Source organism: Marmota marmota, unplaced genomic scaffold (genome assembly GCF_001458135.2).
Source record: "Marmota marmota marmota unplaced genomic scaffold, marMar, whole genome shotgun sequence".
NCBI classification, from domain to species: domain Eukaryota; kingdom Metazoa; phylum Chordata; class Mammalia; order Rodentia; family Sciuridae; genus Marmota; species Marmota marmota.
In genome coordinates, this window is record NW_026000241.1 from 2,246,209 (window position 1) to 2,260,970 (window position 14,762).

Sequence of the window (14,762 nt, forward strand, 5' to 3'; positions counted from 1 at the left end):
GCCCTCACCTGGTTCTCGGCCGGGAGGCGGGGCATGGAGGCGGCGCGGGCCTGGCCTTCCATGGGGAGGTAGTGCTCGCTGTCCGAGTAGCCATCGGTGCCCATCTCGCGCATCTCCACCGACTGCGGGGCAGAGGGCAGGGCCTGGTTAGCCTCGGGGCCTGACACGGGGCCCCAGGGAAGGCTCGGTGTCTGTGGGGGGGTGCCTGCTGCAGGCGCCGCGACCTGGGACCCGTGGGGGCAGGGGCACCTGAGAGCTGGGCTGACTGTTGGGCAGGTCGGCCGGGGGCCCTCGCTCTGGGCTCCACGTGCCCGTCTTCTGGAACATCTCCTGGGCCCGCTGCGTCACCCAGGACGGACTCTCCTTGATGCCGCCTTCATGAGCCATCCTGTGGGGGACACAGAGGCAGGTGGGCGGGGCACTCAGGGATTCTGCCTGGGCGCTGGCACCTCACGGCCCCCCCCACTCTGGCCAGACCCACACTCACAGGCTGACTCCGGGGTCCAGCTGGGTGGAGGGGAGGGCATTCTGGCCAGGTCCCCCCTCCTGTGACGGGGACGGGGGCTCCATGCGCTGGAACATGAGAGGGGTCCGGTTCTGGGGGGGCAGAGAGCAGCATGTGTGCACAGGGCCAGGGACGGGGTGGGGATGAAGGAGGGGAACGGAGGCTCAGGCTGTGGGTAAGGCTGAGCTGAGCAGAGCAGGGGAGGCTTTGGAGGGGGTGCTTAGACCCCACCCTGTGACATTCCAGAAGTCCCCCACCACTTTTTGCAGTGTCGGGGATGGAACCGTGGGCCTGGCTGCCCCGGCACCCAGAAGTCCCTGCTGATCAGTCACTCAGTGATCCACCTGGATCCACTCCCCAGCCGCCCCAGCCCAGGCCTCTGCCTGGCACCTGGCACCTGGAGCAGCCCAGCCCTCCTGGCTCCCCCAGCTCAGTGCCCGGAGGGTGTCCATGGGCTAGACCTGGCCCATCCGCTGTGCAGGACCCTTCCAGCTCCCCTCTCAGTTGGGATAAAAGCCAGAGTGTCCCCTCCATCTCTGAGCTCTGCCCTGTGACTCCAGCCCAATGTCCCCCTGGTTCACCGTCCTCTGCCCCTCTCCATCCTCCTCGTCCTCCAGCCTCAGCCTTTGCACTGTCTCTTCCCTCTGCCAAGGACTCTGTACCCTGGGTACCGGCCTGCTCCTGCCGTCCTCCCTCCCTGCCTTCTGGTCTCCATGCCCCACCTGAGCGGCTCCAACACCGCTCCCCTCCTCTCCCCTCTTCAGGTCTGCAGGGCGCCATGGCCCTCATTATTTGCCACCATGAGATGTGCTTAGTCACTTGCTGCTGTTGGTGGGTCCCCACCTAGAACGGCTGCTCTCCGAGGGCAGGAATCTGGTCTGTTCTGCTCCCATCTGCAACCCCCCGATGACCGATGACCCTGAGCACTGGGGACAGCACCCAACACCCAGTGACCTTCAGCAAGTGCTGGTGAAGGGGACGAATCGTCCAGGCTGCGTTTCCTTGTGATGGCCCTGCTTGGCAGTGACCTGCCCTAGTTCTGGTTGGTTCCCATGGTAACAAGTCAGCCCCTGTCTTCCAGCTTGGGTGTCCTCAGGGCGATGGACGCTGGTACCTGCTCCTCGCGCATGGCCTGCAGCTTCTTGGCCTTGCTTTGCCGGTAATACTCCATGATCATCATGGCTGCGTAGATCTTCCCCACCGTCAGGTCCGTGGCTGGGGGCACAGGAGAGCTCAGGTGCCGCCCGCCCCTCCTGGCTCCCGACCCCGCTGTGCTGGGAGTCCCAGCCCAGGGTGGGCTCGGCTCTTACATTTGTGAGGTGTGACCAGCAGGTCCAGCGTCTTCTGGGACAGGTTTGGCCAGATGGCCATCATCTCCTTCCGCAGCTCTGCGTCCATCTGCTGCTTGTCGGCCCCACCTGCAGTGTGGGCGCAACAGATGCTGACCGCCTCCCCGGCACCAGCAGTCTCTGGGGCAGCTGCCAAGTCAGCAGCTCCCTAGAGTGTGGCCACAGCCGCTGTGATCCCCATGGAGTCTCCAGTGCCCCAGGCCTGGCCCAGAGGAAGTCCTGGTCCTCGGCAGGGCCAGGGCTGGGGACAGCTTTGTAGGGAGAGTCCACTGCTGCAAGGGGCTGGGTCAGCTGAGGGCCCAGTCCTGGCTGCCACTGTCACAAGTGCCTGGCTAAGTCGCTAGACTCTCCTCTCTCTGTGCTGGGGATAGAACCCAGCGCCTTCTGCCACTGAGCCACACCCAGCCTCTGCACGTGCACCGTTAGGAACCTCAGTAACTCCATCTGGGAATGGGGTGACAACGGTCCCTAATCTGTCTGGCTGAGGACCAAGGGAGTTAATGTGCGTCCAGCCCTCGGACAGCGTCTCCCCCAGGGTCAGTACTGCAGCTCTATCCTTTGAACGTGGGCCACCCCCTCTCAAGCCCCTGTTGGAACCCAGTTCCTCTCGTGAGGTGTGAGGACTACAGTCCTGGAGGGGCCTCGAGGAGGCCATCAGGATTAAACGGGCCATGAGGGCACTGTCCCTGGATTGGATCCTGAGGCTTGGAGAGGGAAAGGGCAGACAGCAAAGACACACAGCCACGGGTACTACCCGTCTCTCTCCATGTGCTTGGTGCCTGGGACTCTGATAACCAGAAGGACCTCACCAGACGAGGTCCCCTGATGCTGGACCTTCCATACCTTGAGCCAAAATGTTTTTTGTTTTTTTTTTAAGTGCTGGGATGGAACCCAGGGCCTCACGCAAGCTAGGCAAGGGCTCTACCACTGAGCTGCATCCTGGCTCTAGAAGGGCCTTTTTGCTAACGCGCAGGTGAAACTCAAAGTTCAGATCTATTTTGGAGCAAGGACACTGAAGCCAGGGACAGTTGAACTGCTCCCCCCACCCCGCCTCCTCGGACCTGGGCTCACTCCGGCTCCCGCTGTCGACTCCGCATGCCGCCACCAGAGGGCGCCGCGAGCACCTGCGTCAGGCCCCACTCCGGCGGAGCGCCCGAATTCTCAGGCCGGGCTCACGGTTCCCTGCCTGCTCTGTCCTCAGCCCCGCGGCTCCTCCTCACTCCCCTTCAGCCGCACCGACCTCCTCACTGCTCCTTAAATGTGCCCGGCATGCTCCTGCCTCAGGCCGTTCCATGATCCTTGTGCGGCGTGCTTTCTGTGCTAGGATAATTTCCTAAGAAAATCTGCGTGGCCCGCTCTCTCCCCTCCTCCTGCAGGGGTCTGCTCAGATCCTCTGCTGAAGAGGCCTAGGGGACCTCGGTCACCAAGCACCGTCCCCCCACCCCTCGCTTTCTATTGACTTCGGCTTTCTCTTTTGACTTAAGTGGTTGTCCCCTATCTCACCGCGAGAGGGCGCGCGCAGCCCGTTTTCTCCCCTTTCTTTTCGGACTCAGGGTCTCGCTATGTTGCCCACGCGGGCAACTCACTCCTGGCTCCAGTGATCCTGCTGCCTCAGCCTCCCCGGTGGCTGGGACCACAGGCGTGCAGCACCGCACTCGCGCCTGGCTTCCCTTTCATTTCTCTCGTGGCCACAGGGTCTAGGGATGTGGAGTTCTGCGGTCCCTGGGGCCGATCCTCGGGTTGGGAAGTGAAGACTATTGGGGATGACCTGGGATCCCTTGGCGCAGGAACCTTTTCTTCTTCCTTTCTCTTTGCAGAGCTGGGGCTTGAACCAGGAATGCTCCTCCACTGGTGCACCCCGGGCCTCCTTTTTTCTTTTAAGACAGGGTCTCGCTAAGGCGCTGAGGCTGGCCTGGAACCTGAGATCCTCCTGCCTCGGCCTCCTGAGCTACTGGAATTACAGGTGGGCACCCTCAGGAGGATTTTAAATGTTCCCAACACAAAGAAATCACAGGCGCTGGGGGCACTGGGTGCTGACTGCCCTGATCTATCCCACGCACACCGCGCCCTGCAGACAGCTGTGATAATTACATGTTAATTTAAAATAAGATGAACGGGGCTGGGCTGAGGCTCAGGGGTAGAGCGCTTGCCTAGCCCGTGCGAGGCCCTGGGCTCCATCCTCAGACCCCATAGAAACCAACAAATAAATAAAGGTGTAAAATTATAAAAAGAAATAAACTACAAACATGTTTCCAGTTTCTCTGGGAGAGAAGAAACCATCTGCTATGAGGGGCTGAACTGTGTCCCCGTCCCCTGCCAAGTTCGTACGGTGCAGCCCTCACCACCACCATGGCCACGGCTGGAGCCTCATTGAGGTCAGTGGGGCCCTAGGAGGGCAGCTGGTGTCCTGGACAAAAGGGCCGGGGAGGGTGGCCCCTGGGCGCCAAGGCTAAGGCTGAAGACAATCCTGTGGCCACCCAGCGTGTGGTCCTGGTGGCCTGAGCAGACAAACACCTGCGCTCAGGCCAGAGCAGGGCCTCTGACCTCGCCAGCCATGACGCTGGGCACTGATCCTGGCTGAGGCATCTGGGAGCTGTGGGTGCTGAGCGGGAAGCACCCCCCTGCCCACGTGGAGACCCAGGCTGTGGCGGGCACTGCCAGGTGTCCCTGGGACACCATGCCCTGGCTGGGAACCCTCTGCCCAGTGGCTCTGGGCTGCACTCAGGCTGGGAAAAGCATGGTGAGGCCTCTGCGAGGTGGCGGGTTCGTATGTGGCTGCCCTGGGCTTGCTCCTTCTTGGGTACAGAGCTAGTGGCACTGGTGATTCCGGGGCAGGAGGTCCCTTGGGAGGTGGGCAGCATCACCCCAGCTGGCCTTGCCTCTGGTGCTGCCCGAGGGGTCTGCCTCCTGTGTCCCCTGCGTGGTCAGCTGGACCTCACCTCATGGCTGCAGGTGCCCCTGTGCTGGGGAACGCAGAGCCACCTCTCAGGGTTCGACACACCAGAGGCCACTCCATGCAGAGACAACCAAGAAGGTCCCTGGACACTGGCCAGTGTCCGTGAGGGCGGAACTGCCTCTGTCTCTGTCCCTGAACCTGGACCCCACCTCCCCCGCTCTTCTCGCCCTAGCGCTTGTCACCCTCTAGCTGTTTACTCTACTTGGTGGCTCCGGGGGCCCAGGCCTGCGGGCTGCCCCTCCACCAGGTGGCTGGCCGGCTCTTGCCTCAGCAGCAGTGTGTATTGTGCCCCTCTCTCCTCGGTGCCCGGGGACAGGAGGTCGCTCTCCCCTGAGGTATCCCAAATGCCAAGGGCAGGGCTGCGCACACAGCAGGTGCTCAACTAATGCTTTTGCTCAGAGCCACCAACATGGTGGCCAGTGCGGGCCCCAGACAGGGTGCCAGGAAGCAGGGCCAGCCGAGGCTCTCAGCTCAGGAGGCCCAGACCCTTGTGGACGGCTGCAGAGCCTGTGCTGGACCAGCCGAGCGCTGCTGCTGGCCCCCGCGGTCTGTGGGAGGAAGGGCGGTGGGGACCTGGCCCTCTGGCTGGCCGGCCACGGTGACCGGGACGAGCCCCGGGCTGGCTCTGGGGCTCGGGCCAGGGCTCTCCCCCTCCTTCCTTCCTCTTTCTTCTTGGTACCAGGGATGGAACCCGGGCGCTCACCACTGAGCCACATCCAGCCCCTGTTGAGACTGCACTAAGGTGCCAAGGCTGGCCTTGAACTTGGGACCCCGTCTTATCCTCCTAGGCTGCTGAGTCACACTGGGGCCAGGGGGCCCTTCCAAGGACAAGGCAAGGGCGGCCCTGCCTTGGGAATGCCGTGTGCGGGGAAGGACGGTGTGGCCACCGGGTGCTCTGGCCCCTGTTACTGCCCGGCCCGGAGCTCCTGTCCCCCGGAGACCCCACTGCTGCCCATCAGGGTCAGTGCCCTCCAGGGGCTGCCAGGGCTGCGGGTTTACATCTACCCAGGCAGGTGGCGGCTCTGCCCTCTTGGCCTGGGGCAGAGGGAGGCCTAAGTCCCTCAGGAGGAGGCCCCGGGTCCAACATAACACCTAGGTCACAGGGAGACACGGGGGAATGGCCTTTTCCAGATTCTCCTGGACAGACACAGAGAAGAGAGGGACGGAGGCAGAGGGACAGAGAGGGCTCCCACCTGCCTCCCAGGTGCACAGGGTGGCGACATAATATCTGAGAACCTGCAAAATGAGGGGCTTATCTGTCCCCTGTGGCCTTGGCAGGCAGCAGAGGAAGCTCAGGGCGTCCAGGGAGGGGCGGGGAGGGGGTGCCCCAGGGAACCCGGAAGAGGCCAGCCTCAGTCCTGTGGCCGGGGACTGAAGGCTCCTGGATAAAGTCACAGCCAAGTTCTTCTGGGTCCTTCAGAGCCCAGCCCGGCCTGGCCAAGCCCTGGGCTCCGGCCTCTGGGACCCAAGTGTGGAACTCAGGGCCCTCAGGCACCTGAGAACCGCCTCCTGACACAGGGACGTCCGCAGCCACTGAATCTGGTGGTACTTGAGATTCGGAGCTAAATAAGCTGCTTTTCTTTTTGTTTGTGGGGCTGGGGACCAGACCCAGGGCCCGTGCACCATGGCAGGCGCCCTGCCGCTGAGCTGTCCCCGGCCCAGCTGCTGTTCTTCATAAGGTTCCCGGCCTCATTTCATGACAGTGACAGACATTGGACTAACTCAGGTTGACCGCCCGGGTCTGTGGTCCCCACAGAGGGAGCCCGTGGAGATGAGGCTGGAGGGGTCCCTGCCTCTGCTCTAGACACCGGGGCTTCTCCTCCTCAGAGGCCAGGTGGGTTGAGGCAACCCCTGGCTGCGGGGGCTCTGTCCTGCCCCACCCGTCTCAGGGCCTTTGCGCCTCCGGAGCCTTCTCCCCAGACTTTTCCCTCAGAACCTTCTTGGGGAGCCCCCCTGTCTACAGGGGTGTCTGGCGGACACACTGAGGGTTTGCGGAAGAGTGCCCGGCGACAAAGGGGTGGCATCTCTGCCCTGTGCCTGCTTCCCCACTCCGGGCGACCAGTTGGCGCTGCCCTTACCCTTGGCTATCTTGATGTCCAGGGCTGTGCGGATCAGAGCCATGAGGGTGGAGTTGAAGTGGACGGTGTTGTCATCCGCGACGGGCAAATCCATCCGCAGGAGCCTCTACAGAGAACCCGGGGGAGGGCCGTCACTCTTGGGTCCTCCGCTGGGGTCCCCGGCGAGCCACACCCACCCCATTGGGGACCTCCAGGAGAACTCTGAAGGCCACGGCGGCCCCACGCCCAGCTCTGAGTTTCCTAGTCTCCTCCGGTGGCCGCAGGGAGGGCACGGGGCTCTCCTGCGCGTCCTCGCCCCTCCTCGTCCCGCCGCCCTCCCAGGCCGCCAGGCCTCAGAGCTCTCCTGGATGGCTCCGTCCCCGTCTGACCCCAGAGAGAGCAAAGCCCAGTCCAGCAGCACGTGCAGCAGCCAGCAGAGGGTCCTCGGCCACAGTCGCAGGCACCCGCCCCGCCCCTGTACGGCTGGACCAGGGCAGCCCGGGTGGGCACAGGTCACATTCCTCTGGGAGGCAGCAGGCAGGCGCCCCCGCGGGTGGGGCAGGCCCCTCGCAGCATGCAGCGAGGTGACACGGAACAGCACAGACAGGCGCATGCAGACGGAATCTCGAGACTCATTCATAGCTCTGTGGAAAGTGTCATCTGGGGGCATGGCCGGACCAGGGCTGTGTGCAGCAGGAGGGAACAGGGGTGGGGCATTCCCAGGCCCAGGGAAGATGATATTCCCTGTGTCCCAGGCAGGGGCTCTGTCCCCTGCTGGGTGGTGACGGAGGGGGTGTCAGGCTGGTGTGCACCAGCCCAGACAGAGGTGGCACAGATAGGGCTTTGGGATTCACCAGGGATTTCTGATACACATCCACAGGAAACAGGGAAAGAGGGTAGGGGACAGGAAACCTGGGGAAGGAACAAGTGGTGTCTGGGGCAGGTCAGGGAGGGAGGTAGTGGTTAAACACAGAGAGGGTGGGGCTGGGATTGTGGCTCAGCGCCAGAGCTCGCCTAGCACGGCTGGGACCCAGGTTTGAGCCTCAGCACCACATAAAAATAAAGGCATTGTGTTGTGTCCATCTACACCTAAAAAGAAAATATTAAAAAAAAAATAAAAGAACACAGAGGGGGGGCTTGGTGTACAGCTGTGCAGGTTATACACTGCACAAAGGGCTCCCCATCTCAGAAATCATGGATTTGCATATTTAATATAATAGTTCCTCTCATTAGCATAAAAGTATCTTGGTCTGATCACATCCGTGGGTTACAATAATTTCCCAGCAGACAAAGTGTTCTGTGGAAAGGGTGCCCTTGTAAGTTTGCACAAAGGTGCCCTGGAGGCTCTGCATAGAGACGAGGAACGAGGGGTCTCCTTCCCCCTCTACTGTGCCCACACACACCCTGAGAGAAGGGACAGGAGAAATGGAGCCGGTGTGGGGGTGCACACCTATAATCCCAGTTGCTCAGAGGCTGAGGCAGGAGGATTGTAAGTTCAAGGCCAGCCCCGATAGGTTAGCGAGACCATCTCAAAACAAGAAGGCCGGGTGTGGCTCAGAGGCAGGGCACTCTGGGTTCCATCCCCAGTGTGGGGTGGGGGAGCTTGAGGGGGACAGGTAGGGCAGCTTGTCCTGGCCTCCACTGAGGAGGGGAGGGAGGCTGGCAGACCAGGTGAGAGGGGTGGGGGCGGGGGCTGCGGGAACCACACAGACAGGAGACGCGGGAGAGGTCGGGGTCAGGGTTCGGGTTGGACAGGAAGAGGGTGACTGTTCCGGGGGACGGGGTCCTGCAGGTGTATGTCCCTGAGCTTCTCGGGGATGAGTGGGGGGAACAGAGCGTTTGTCCTGGGGTGCCACGGGAGATTCCAGGGGGGGCCTGGGGCCTGGCCCAGCCGCCTGGCGGCAGCCCCTCACACCCTCAGCAAGCATGCACCCCCGGTCGGCCACGGCGCCTGCCCGCCCCAGGCCCCGCCAAGGCAGCGTGCATGGCCTGCGTCAGTGTGCCACCGTCCAGGGGTCCGGCTGCGGCCCGCCTGCCCACTCTGGAACAACGGAGAGGCCGGTTGGGGTGTCTTTGGGGGATGGGTGGCGTGGGATGCGGGGGGGGGAGGCACCTCCAGGGGAGGGGGGAGCTCTAGGGAGCATTGGATCCCCAAGGCCTGAGTCAGAGATCAGCTTCAGGTGTGTGCGTGGAAGGTCCCTGGGGCCTGGGGACTCAGGTGGCACAGAAGATGGGCCGGGGCCTAGCCTTCTCTCCTGCAGGGTGCCGGTCCTGTCCTGGGTGCAGGGGCTGCTCTGGGGGGCAGAGATGCCACTGTGACTCCCTGGAAGCAGGTTGTGTCCAATTTGGTTCCCCAGGGACCGAGTGGCCGCCAGGGGACCTGGGTGTCCCCCCCTCCCTCCAGCATGTCGGCCATAATGGAGTCTCAGAGCACGTAGACACTCATCAGAAAGGACAACACTGTGCTGCTTAGAGTAGAGGGACGGCAGGAGCCAGTTGCTCAAGGAGAAAAGAAAAAAGAAAAAACAAGAAGAAGAAAAGAGGGGGGTGGAAGAAGGCTCGGCCGGGCGTTTCTGTCGAGCACTGAAAAATCCCCAGTGCCTGGACGCCGTGGTCAGCACAGATAGACTACCTTGTAGGCCACTCTGGCCGGACACTTCTTCCCCAGACCCAGGGGCGGAGACATGTGTCTCAGCATCTGATACATGTCCGGGTAAGGCATGCGGCCCCTGGCAGCGCAGAACAGAAAACGAGGGAGGGGGCGGAGGAGGGGGGAACGGAGGAAAAACCAAAACCAAAACCAAAAAAAAAAAACAACAAACCACACGAGCCGAAAAAATAGAGAAAGATGCAGAGAAACGATAAAATAGAGATTTCAAACAAATGGAAAAGAGGAGGAAAAAAATGGAAGAAAAGGTGATTAAAAATGAGTATTTCACTGCTCACGAGCAGGGGAGAGTCGGGCTCGACCTGGGTTGGAGCTGGGACGTGGCGGGTGCGGAGGGGGGTCTCCTGGCGGGCAGCCGGGAGCTGAGCCTCGCTCGCGGGGTCTTTTTGAAAGAGGGGCGACATTCTCGGGTTTGGCTGAGGCTGGTCTCTGAGGGGGCCGAGGGGGAGGGGGCCAGGTGGGGAGGGGGCTGGGGCTCTGGGAGTGGGGTACAGGGGAGAGTGGAGCGTGGGGCAGTGCAGAGTCACACCCCACCCCGAGGTGGAGCTGATCTGGGGTGGCGTGGAGACCCCGGGATGGGCGGCCAGCTAAGAGCAAGCAGAGATGGCCGAGGGAACACAGGAGTGTGCCTCCATGCTTCATCGACCACATGGCCGCATTCTGTCGCCTACGCGTCTTCTAGTTCAATGCAAGAGAGAGATGGCTCTGTGTTTAGAGATATATATATATGAAATATATATATTGGAGACCCCAAGCCACGCTCATTCCAGGATGCTAGCAGGTTTTAGTGGAAGTCAAACCTTGCAAGCAACCCTATGAGGACATTTCTTGCCTAGGCCGAGAGGGGGGGAGATTACGCGCAATAAACTGTACATGTCCTTATAATGGATGCGACCGCTGCAAGGGAAGACAGGGTTAGTGAGCGCCGCCCAGGCTGCCTCCGGGCCCGCCCCCAGCCCGCGGCGGGGCTGGGACAGCAGGGCTGGACCTCCTGGTCTCAGGGACTGCTGCAGGCTTGGGAGAGGAGAGGTCTCTGGGGACATTCGGACACTGGGCCCCGGGCGGGTCTGGTGGCTGTGCTGGGGGTCCTAGACCCGCACCTCCCCCCAGGCCCTCGGCTTCTTGCCTCCGGGCACAATCTATGTGGGCTACACTGAGGGGGCCGGTGACAGAGAGGAGGGGGACAGCGACGGACCTAAAATCGAAAGAGGAAGAGTTAGGAACCTGCGGCACCTCTGGCCTCGGGGAGGGCTTGTCTGGGCTGCAGGTCTGGAGAGACCCATCCTCCCGCCCCCTCCCTGAGGCCTCCCTGCCAGGGCGGTGGCCAGAGGACAGGAGGACTCGGCCACCGAGGCCCCCCCAGTAATGCTCTTTCAGGTGCCGAGACCAGCCCCACCTAGAGTCCCCATGGCTGGGGGCTCCAGGCCGCTCCAGGGGCCTCTGAGTGTCTGCAAGGGCCTGGTGTCGAGCGCACTCAGAGCCCACCCAGGTACGGGGGAGCTGGGCTGGGACTCCACAGCCCGCAGTGGCCTCTGGTTTCCAGAGGTGGACGCTCTTTCTTCAAGGTCATGGAGAGGCAAGGGCCCACCGCCCCCGGCCGCTCTAGTGGTTTTGTTTTAATGGTTACTGGGGATTGATCTCAGGGTCACATGTCCCCAGCCCAATTTTGTCTTTTATTTAGAGACAGGGTCTCCCTGAATTGCTGAGCACCTTGCTTTTGCTGAGGCTGGCTGTGAACTCGTGATCCTCCCGCCTCAGCCTCCGGAGCCGCTGGGTGACAGGCGTGCGTCACGGCAGCCAGCTCGTTCCAGGTTTTGAAGGGGTTCCGGGGCTCCCATCTTATACCAGATCTCGGCTGCCCAGCTGGGCCAGCCTCTCCCCTACGCCCCAGTGGAGTCCACTGGAGGCTTCAGCTCCTCCCAGGGCCTGCTGCGCTAACCCTTCAGGGCACGGCAGGGCTCCCTCATACTCTGGGTGACCCTCCCCTCTCTTCCTAGGGGACTGGGCTTTGGCAGGGGTGAGACCCTGAGCACCTAGGCTGCGGCGCTCAGGGTCCTGGTTCTCCTTGTCTCCTCTGGACCGACGCAGGTGGGGTCCCTGCCAGAGCCTGGGACCAACGCCCAGGACCCGCCTGCCCATGTCCCAGCTCCGGCAGGAGGCCCCAGTGTGGCCGGAGGACCCAGGCACTCCTTACCAAGCGGCAGGGTCGTACTCGGCCCAGACACGCACGTATTCGTCCAGGTGGTGGGGGCCCAGGATGGAGGAGTCTCGGGTGAGGTACTCAAAGTTGTCCATGATGACGGCGACGAAGAGGTTCAGCATCTGTGGGGCCCCGGGGGAGAGGGGAGTAGGAGGGAGAGAGCTGGGGTGGCTGGCGGACGCACCCCACTGAACTCACGCAGAGGCCCGGGGACAGAGAGCGGCAGTCGACCCCGAGGAGACACTCGCTGACCCAAGGAGGACCAGCGAGGGTGAGCTGGGGTGCAGACGGGGAGGGAGAAGGGCAGATGGAGACCGAGAGAGACAAAGATGGATGGTGGGGGGGGGCTGGGAAATGGGTCACACCAAGGGGACCACCGCTTGGGAGGACCCCAGATCCTCCCCCCACCTGGGTCTCCAATGGAGGGGATCCTGGCCTTCCCCAGGGAATGGCAGCAATGTCTGGTGACGCTTTGGGCTGTCACCATATTGCGGGGACGGACAGGGCTATCAGTTGGATCTGGAATGTTCCCCAATGCTCAACCTAGTGTTCGGCAGTGTTCGGAGGTGGGGCTTGGGAAGTGACTAGGTCACATGGGCTGGGACCTCATCAGCACTGACCCACTGACAGGGTCATAACTGAAGGTGTTGGAGGTGGTGGCAACAGGAAGTAGGGCCTCGCTGGGGGCACGCCCTGGAAGGTCTATTGGGTCTTTGGCTCTTTCTCCGTCTCCCTCCGCTTCCTGCCCCCCCCCCCAGGCCCATGCCAGTGGCTCCAGTGCCCATGGACCCACATGGCTGAGGCCCTGAGCCAGGAGAAGGCTCCTTCCTTCAAGCTGATTTTCTTACGCATATTTTTTTTTTGGTACCTGGGATTGAACTCCGGGGGCTCTCGACCACAGAGCCCCATCCCCAGCCCTATTTTGTATTTAATTTAGAGACAGGGGCTCACTGAGCTGCTGAGGCTGGCTTTGAACTCGCCATCCTCCTGCCTCAGCCTCCTGAGCTGCTGGGATTACACTGTGCCTGACTTTCCCTGAGCTGACATGGTCATCTAGTGCCGGGGGCAACCAGAGGGTGCAAGTTGGGGTGCCCCCAAGCTCAGCGGGATCCACACTGGGAAACTTGGGTTCACTGAGCCCCAGGCCGGCTGGTAGCAGCCCTGAAGGAGCAGATCGGTCTCATCCTAGAGAAATCTGGTCCTGAGCCAGAGAGGGGTCCAGGCCCGCCCGGCCTCCCCGCCCGCAGACTCACCAGAAAGGAGCAGAGGAAGATGAAGGAAACGAAGTAAAAATAAGCGAACTCGTTGCCACAGTCGGCTGTCAGGATGCCGGAGTTCTTGTCACATGGCTTCCCACTGAGGCAGGAGAGCATGATGTTGTGCCAGGCTTCCCCGGTGGCACTCCTGAGGACAGGGAGGGGCATCAGGGGCCTGGGCACCTGGCTCTGGCTGGAGGCCAAGGCCTCTTGGGAAGGGGCGCGTGTGGGTCAAACACCGGGCTCTGGGGCTGGGTGGGCCGATCTGAGCCCCAGGTCCACTGCCTCCCCTCCCTAGGACATCGGGTGGGACATTCTCCTCCTCGGCTGAGCTTTAAAGCCCACGGGGACTTTTGAAAATGCTGGTGCTGGGTGGGGAGCTCCTCAGGGGCAGGGGGCTCGCTCACACACGAGGCTGGGTTCCGCCCCCAGGACAGGGCAAGCTGAGGCCCACGCTCCACCCGACAGGCTGGACCCGGCCGGACTGGGCACAGGGACATCTGCATAACCTAAAAGCTCTCCTCCCTCCAGGTGACTCTCATGAGTCTTTTCTCCCTGGGTCACTGTGCTCCGGGTGTGCTGGCCCCTCACTGTCCTCAAACGTGCCAGCCGTGTCCTGGCCACAAGGGTCCCTGTGCCAGCTGTCCCCTCTGCCTTTTTTGCCATCCTTCCTGACATCCACATGGCTCCCTCCTCACCTTTGTCCCTCTAACGTCACACCTGTCTGGAGGCCCTCCATCCCCTTCTTTTTGTTGTTAGATGAACCTTTTTTTTTTTTTTTTATTGCAGCAAAATTCTTAAATAGACCATTTTAACCACTTTGAAACACACAACTCAGTGGCACCAACTGCGGTCACACCGTTAGTGACTGTCACCGCCCACCCCAGAACTTTCTCACCCTCCCCAATTCTGTCCCCTGTAAGTAGTAACTCCCTGCTCTCCGCCCCCAGCCCCGCACCCACTGTTCCGCTTTCCCACTCTGAATTCACCTATTCTAGGCACCTCCTACAAGGGGCATCAGACACTCTTTCTTTCTGTGTCCCCTTTCCTCCTCCTTTTTTTCTTTGTGTGTGTGTGGTATTGGGGATTGAACCCAGGGGTGTTCTACCACTGAGCTACTCACATTCCCAGCCCTTTTTTATTTTATTTTGAGACAGGGTCTCACTAAGTTGCCCAGCTGGCCTCGAACTTATGATCCTCCTACCTCAGCCTCCCGAGTAACTGGGCTTACCTAAACACCCCAATCCCCATGCCCTCCTGATCTAAAATTTTATCTCCATCTAGGATCTCCTATAATTGCTTTACCAATTATGTGTCTTCCTCATGGGAAAATTAACTTTCAAAGGGAAGAAAGTGTTTTCCCTCTCCCTCTGCCGTATCCCGGGGTGTGGCAGTGCCTGGAACACAGTAGCTGCTCAATAAACCTCCGCTCGGCGAATGCAGGACGTGCTGCCAGGCTTCACCAAAGGATCAACCTCAACAGCCCTAAGCCTCAATTTCGTCAAGTGTCGGATGGGGTGTTCGAGCGTCCCCACCTCAGGAGGCAGTCAGGGGGATTCAACGAGTTGAAGCCTGAAGAAGGCCTTCAGCAACTGCCCTGCCATGGACCCTTGCGCCCCGCACGCCCGTACCAAACCTCCCCAGAAGGGGAGTGGGAGAGTGGGACACCTGAGAGATTAGCACACGTTCCCTACCGGAAGGGATGGACGTGGCACTCCTCACCGGAAGAGAAGAGTGAGAACCCGCCACCCCCACACACCCCCACACCCCC

The 14,762-nt window shown here is 61.5% G+C and overlaps 1 protein-coding gene across 1 annotated transcript in view; it reads right to left on the reverse strand.

Annotated features, from left to right (window-relative positions):
• Window positions 1–14,762, reverse strand: part of Cacna1a (calcium voltage-gated channel subunit alpha1 A) — a gene marked incomplete at its 5' end in the record, with an annotated part of 153,626 nt that overhangs the window by 11,608 nt on the left and 127,256 nt on the right. The window contains 10 exons of the mRNA XM_048795338.1: window positions 9–122; window positions 250–388; window positions 488–597; window positions 1,620–1,720; window positions 1,816–1,923; window positions 6,889–6,994; window positions 9,500–9,596; window positions 11,730–11,857; window positions 12,989–13,139; window positions 14,714–14,720. Coding sequence (XP_048651295.1) covers window positions 9–122; window positions 250–388; window positions 488–597; window positions 1,620–1,720; window positions 1,816–1,923; window positions 6,889–6,994; window positions 9,500–9,596; window positions 11,730–11,857; window positions 12,989–13,139; window positions 14,714–14,720 — 1,061 coding nt within the window. The remainder of the gene's footprint in view (window positions 1–8; window positions 123–249; window positions 389–487; window positions 598–1,619; window positions 1,721–1,815; window positions 1,924–6,888; window positions 6,995–9,499; window positions 9,597–11,729; window positions 11,858–12,988; window positions 13,140–14,713; window positions 14,721–14,762) is intronic.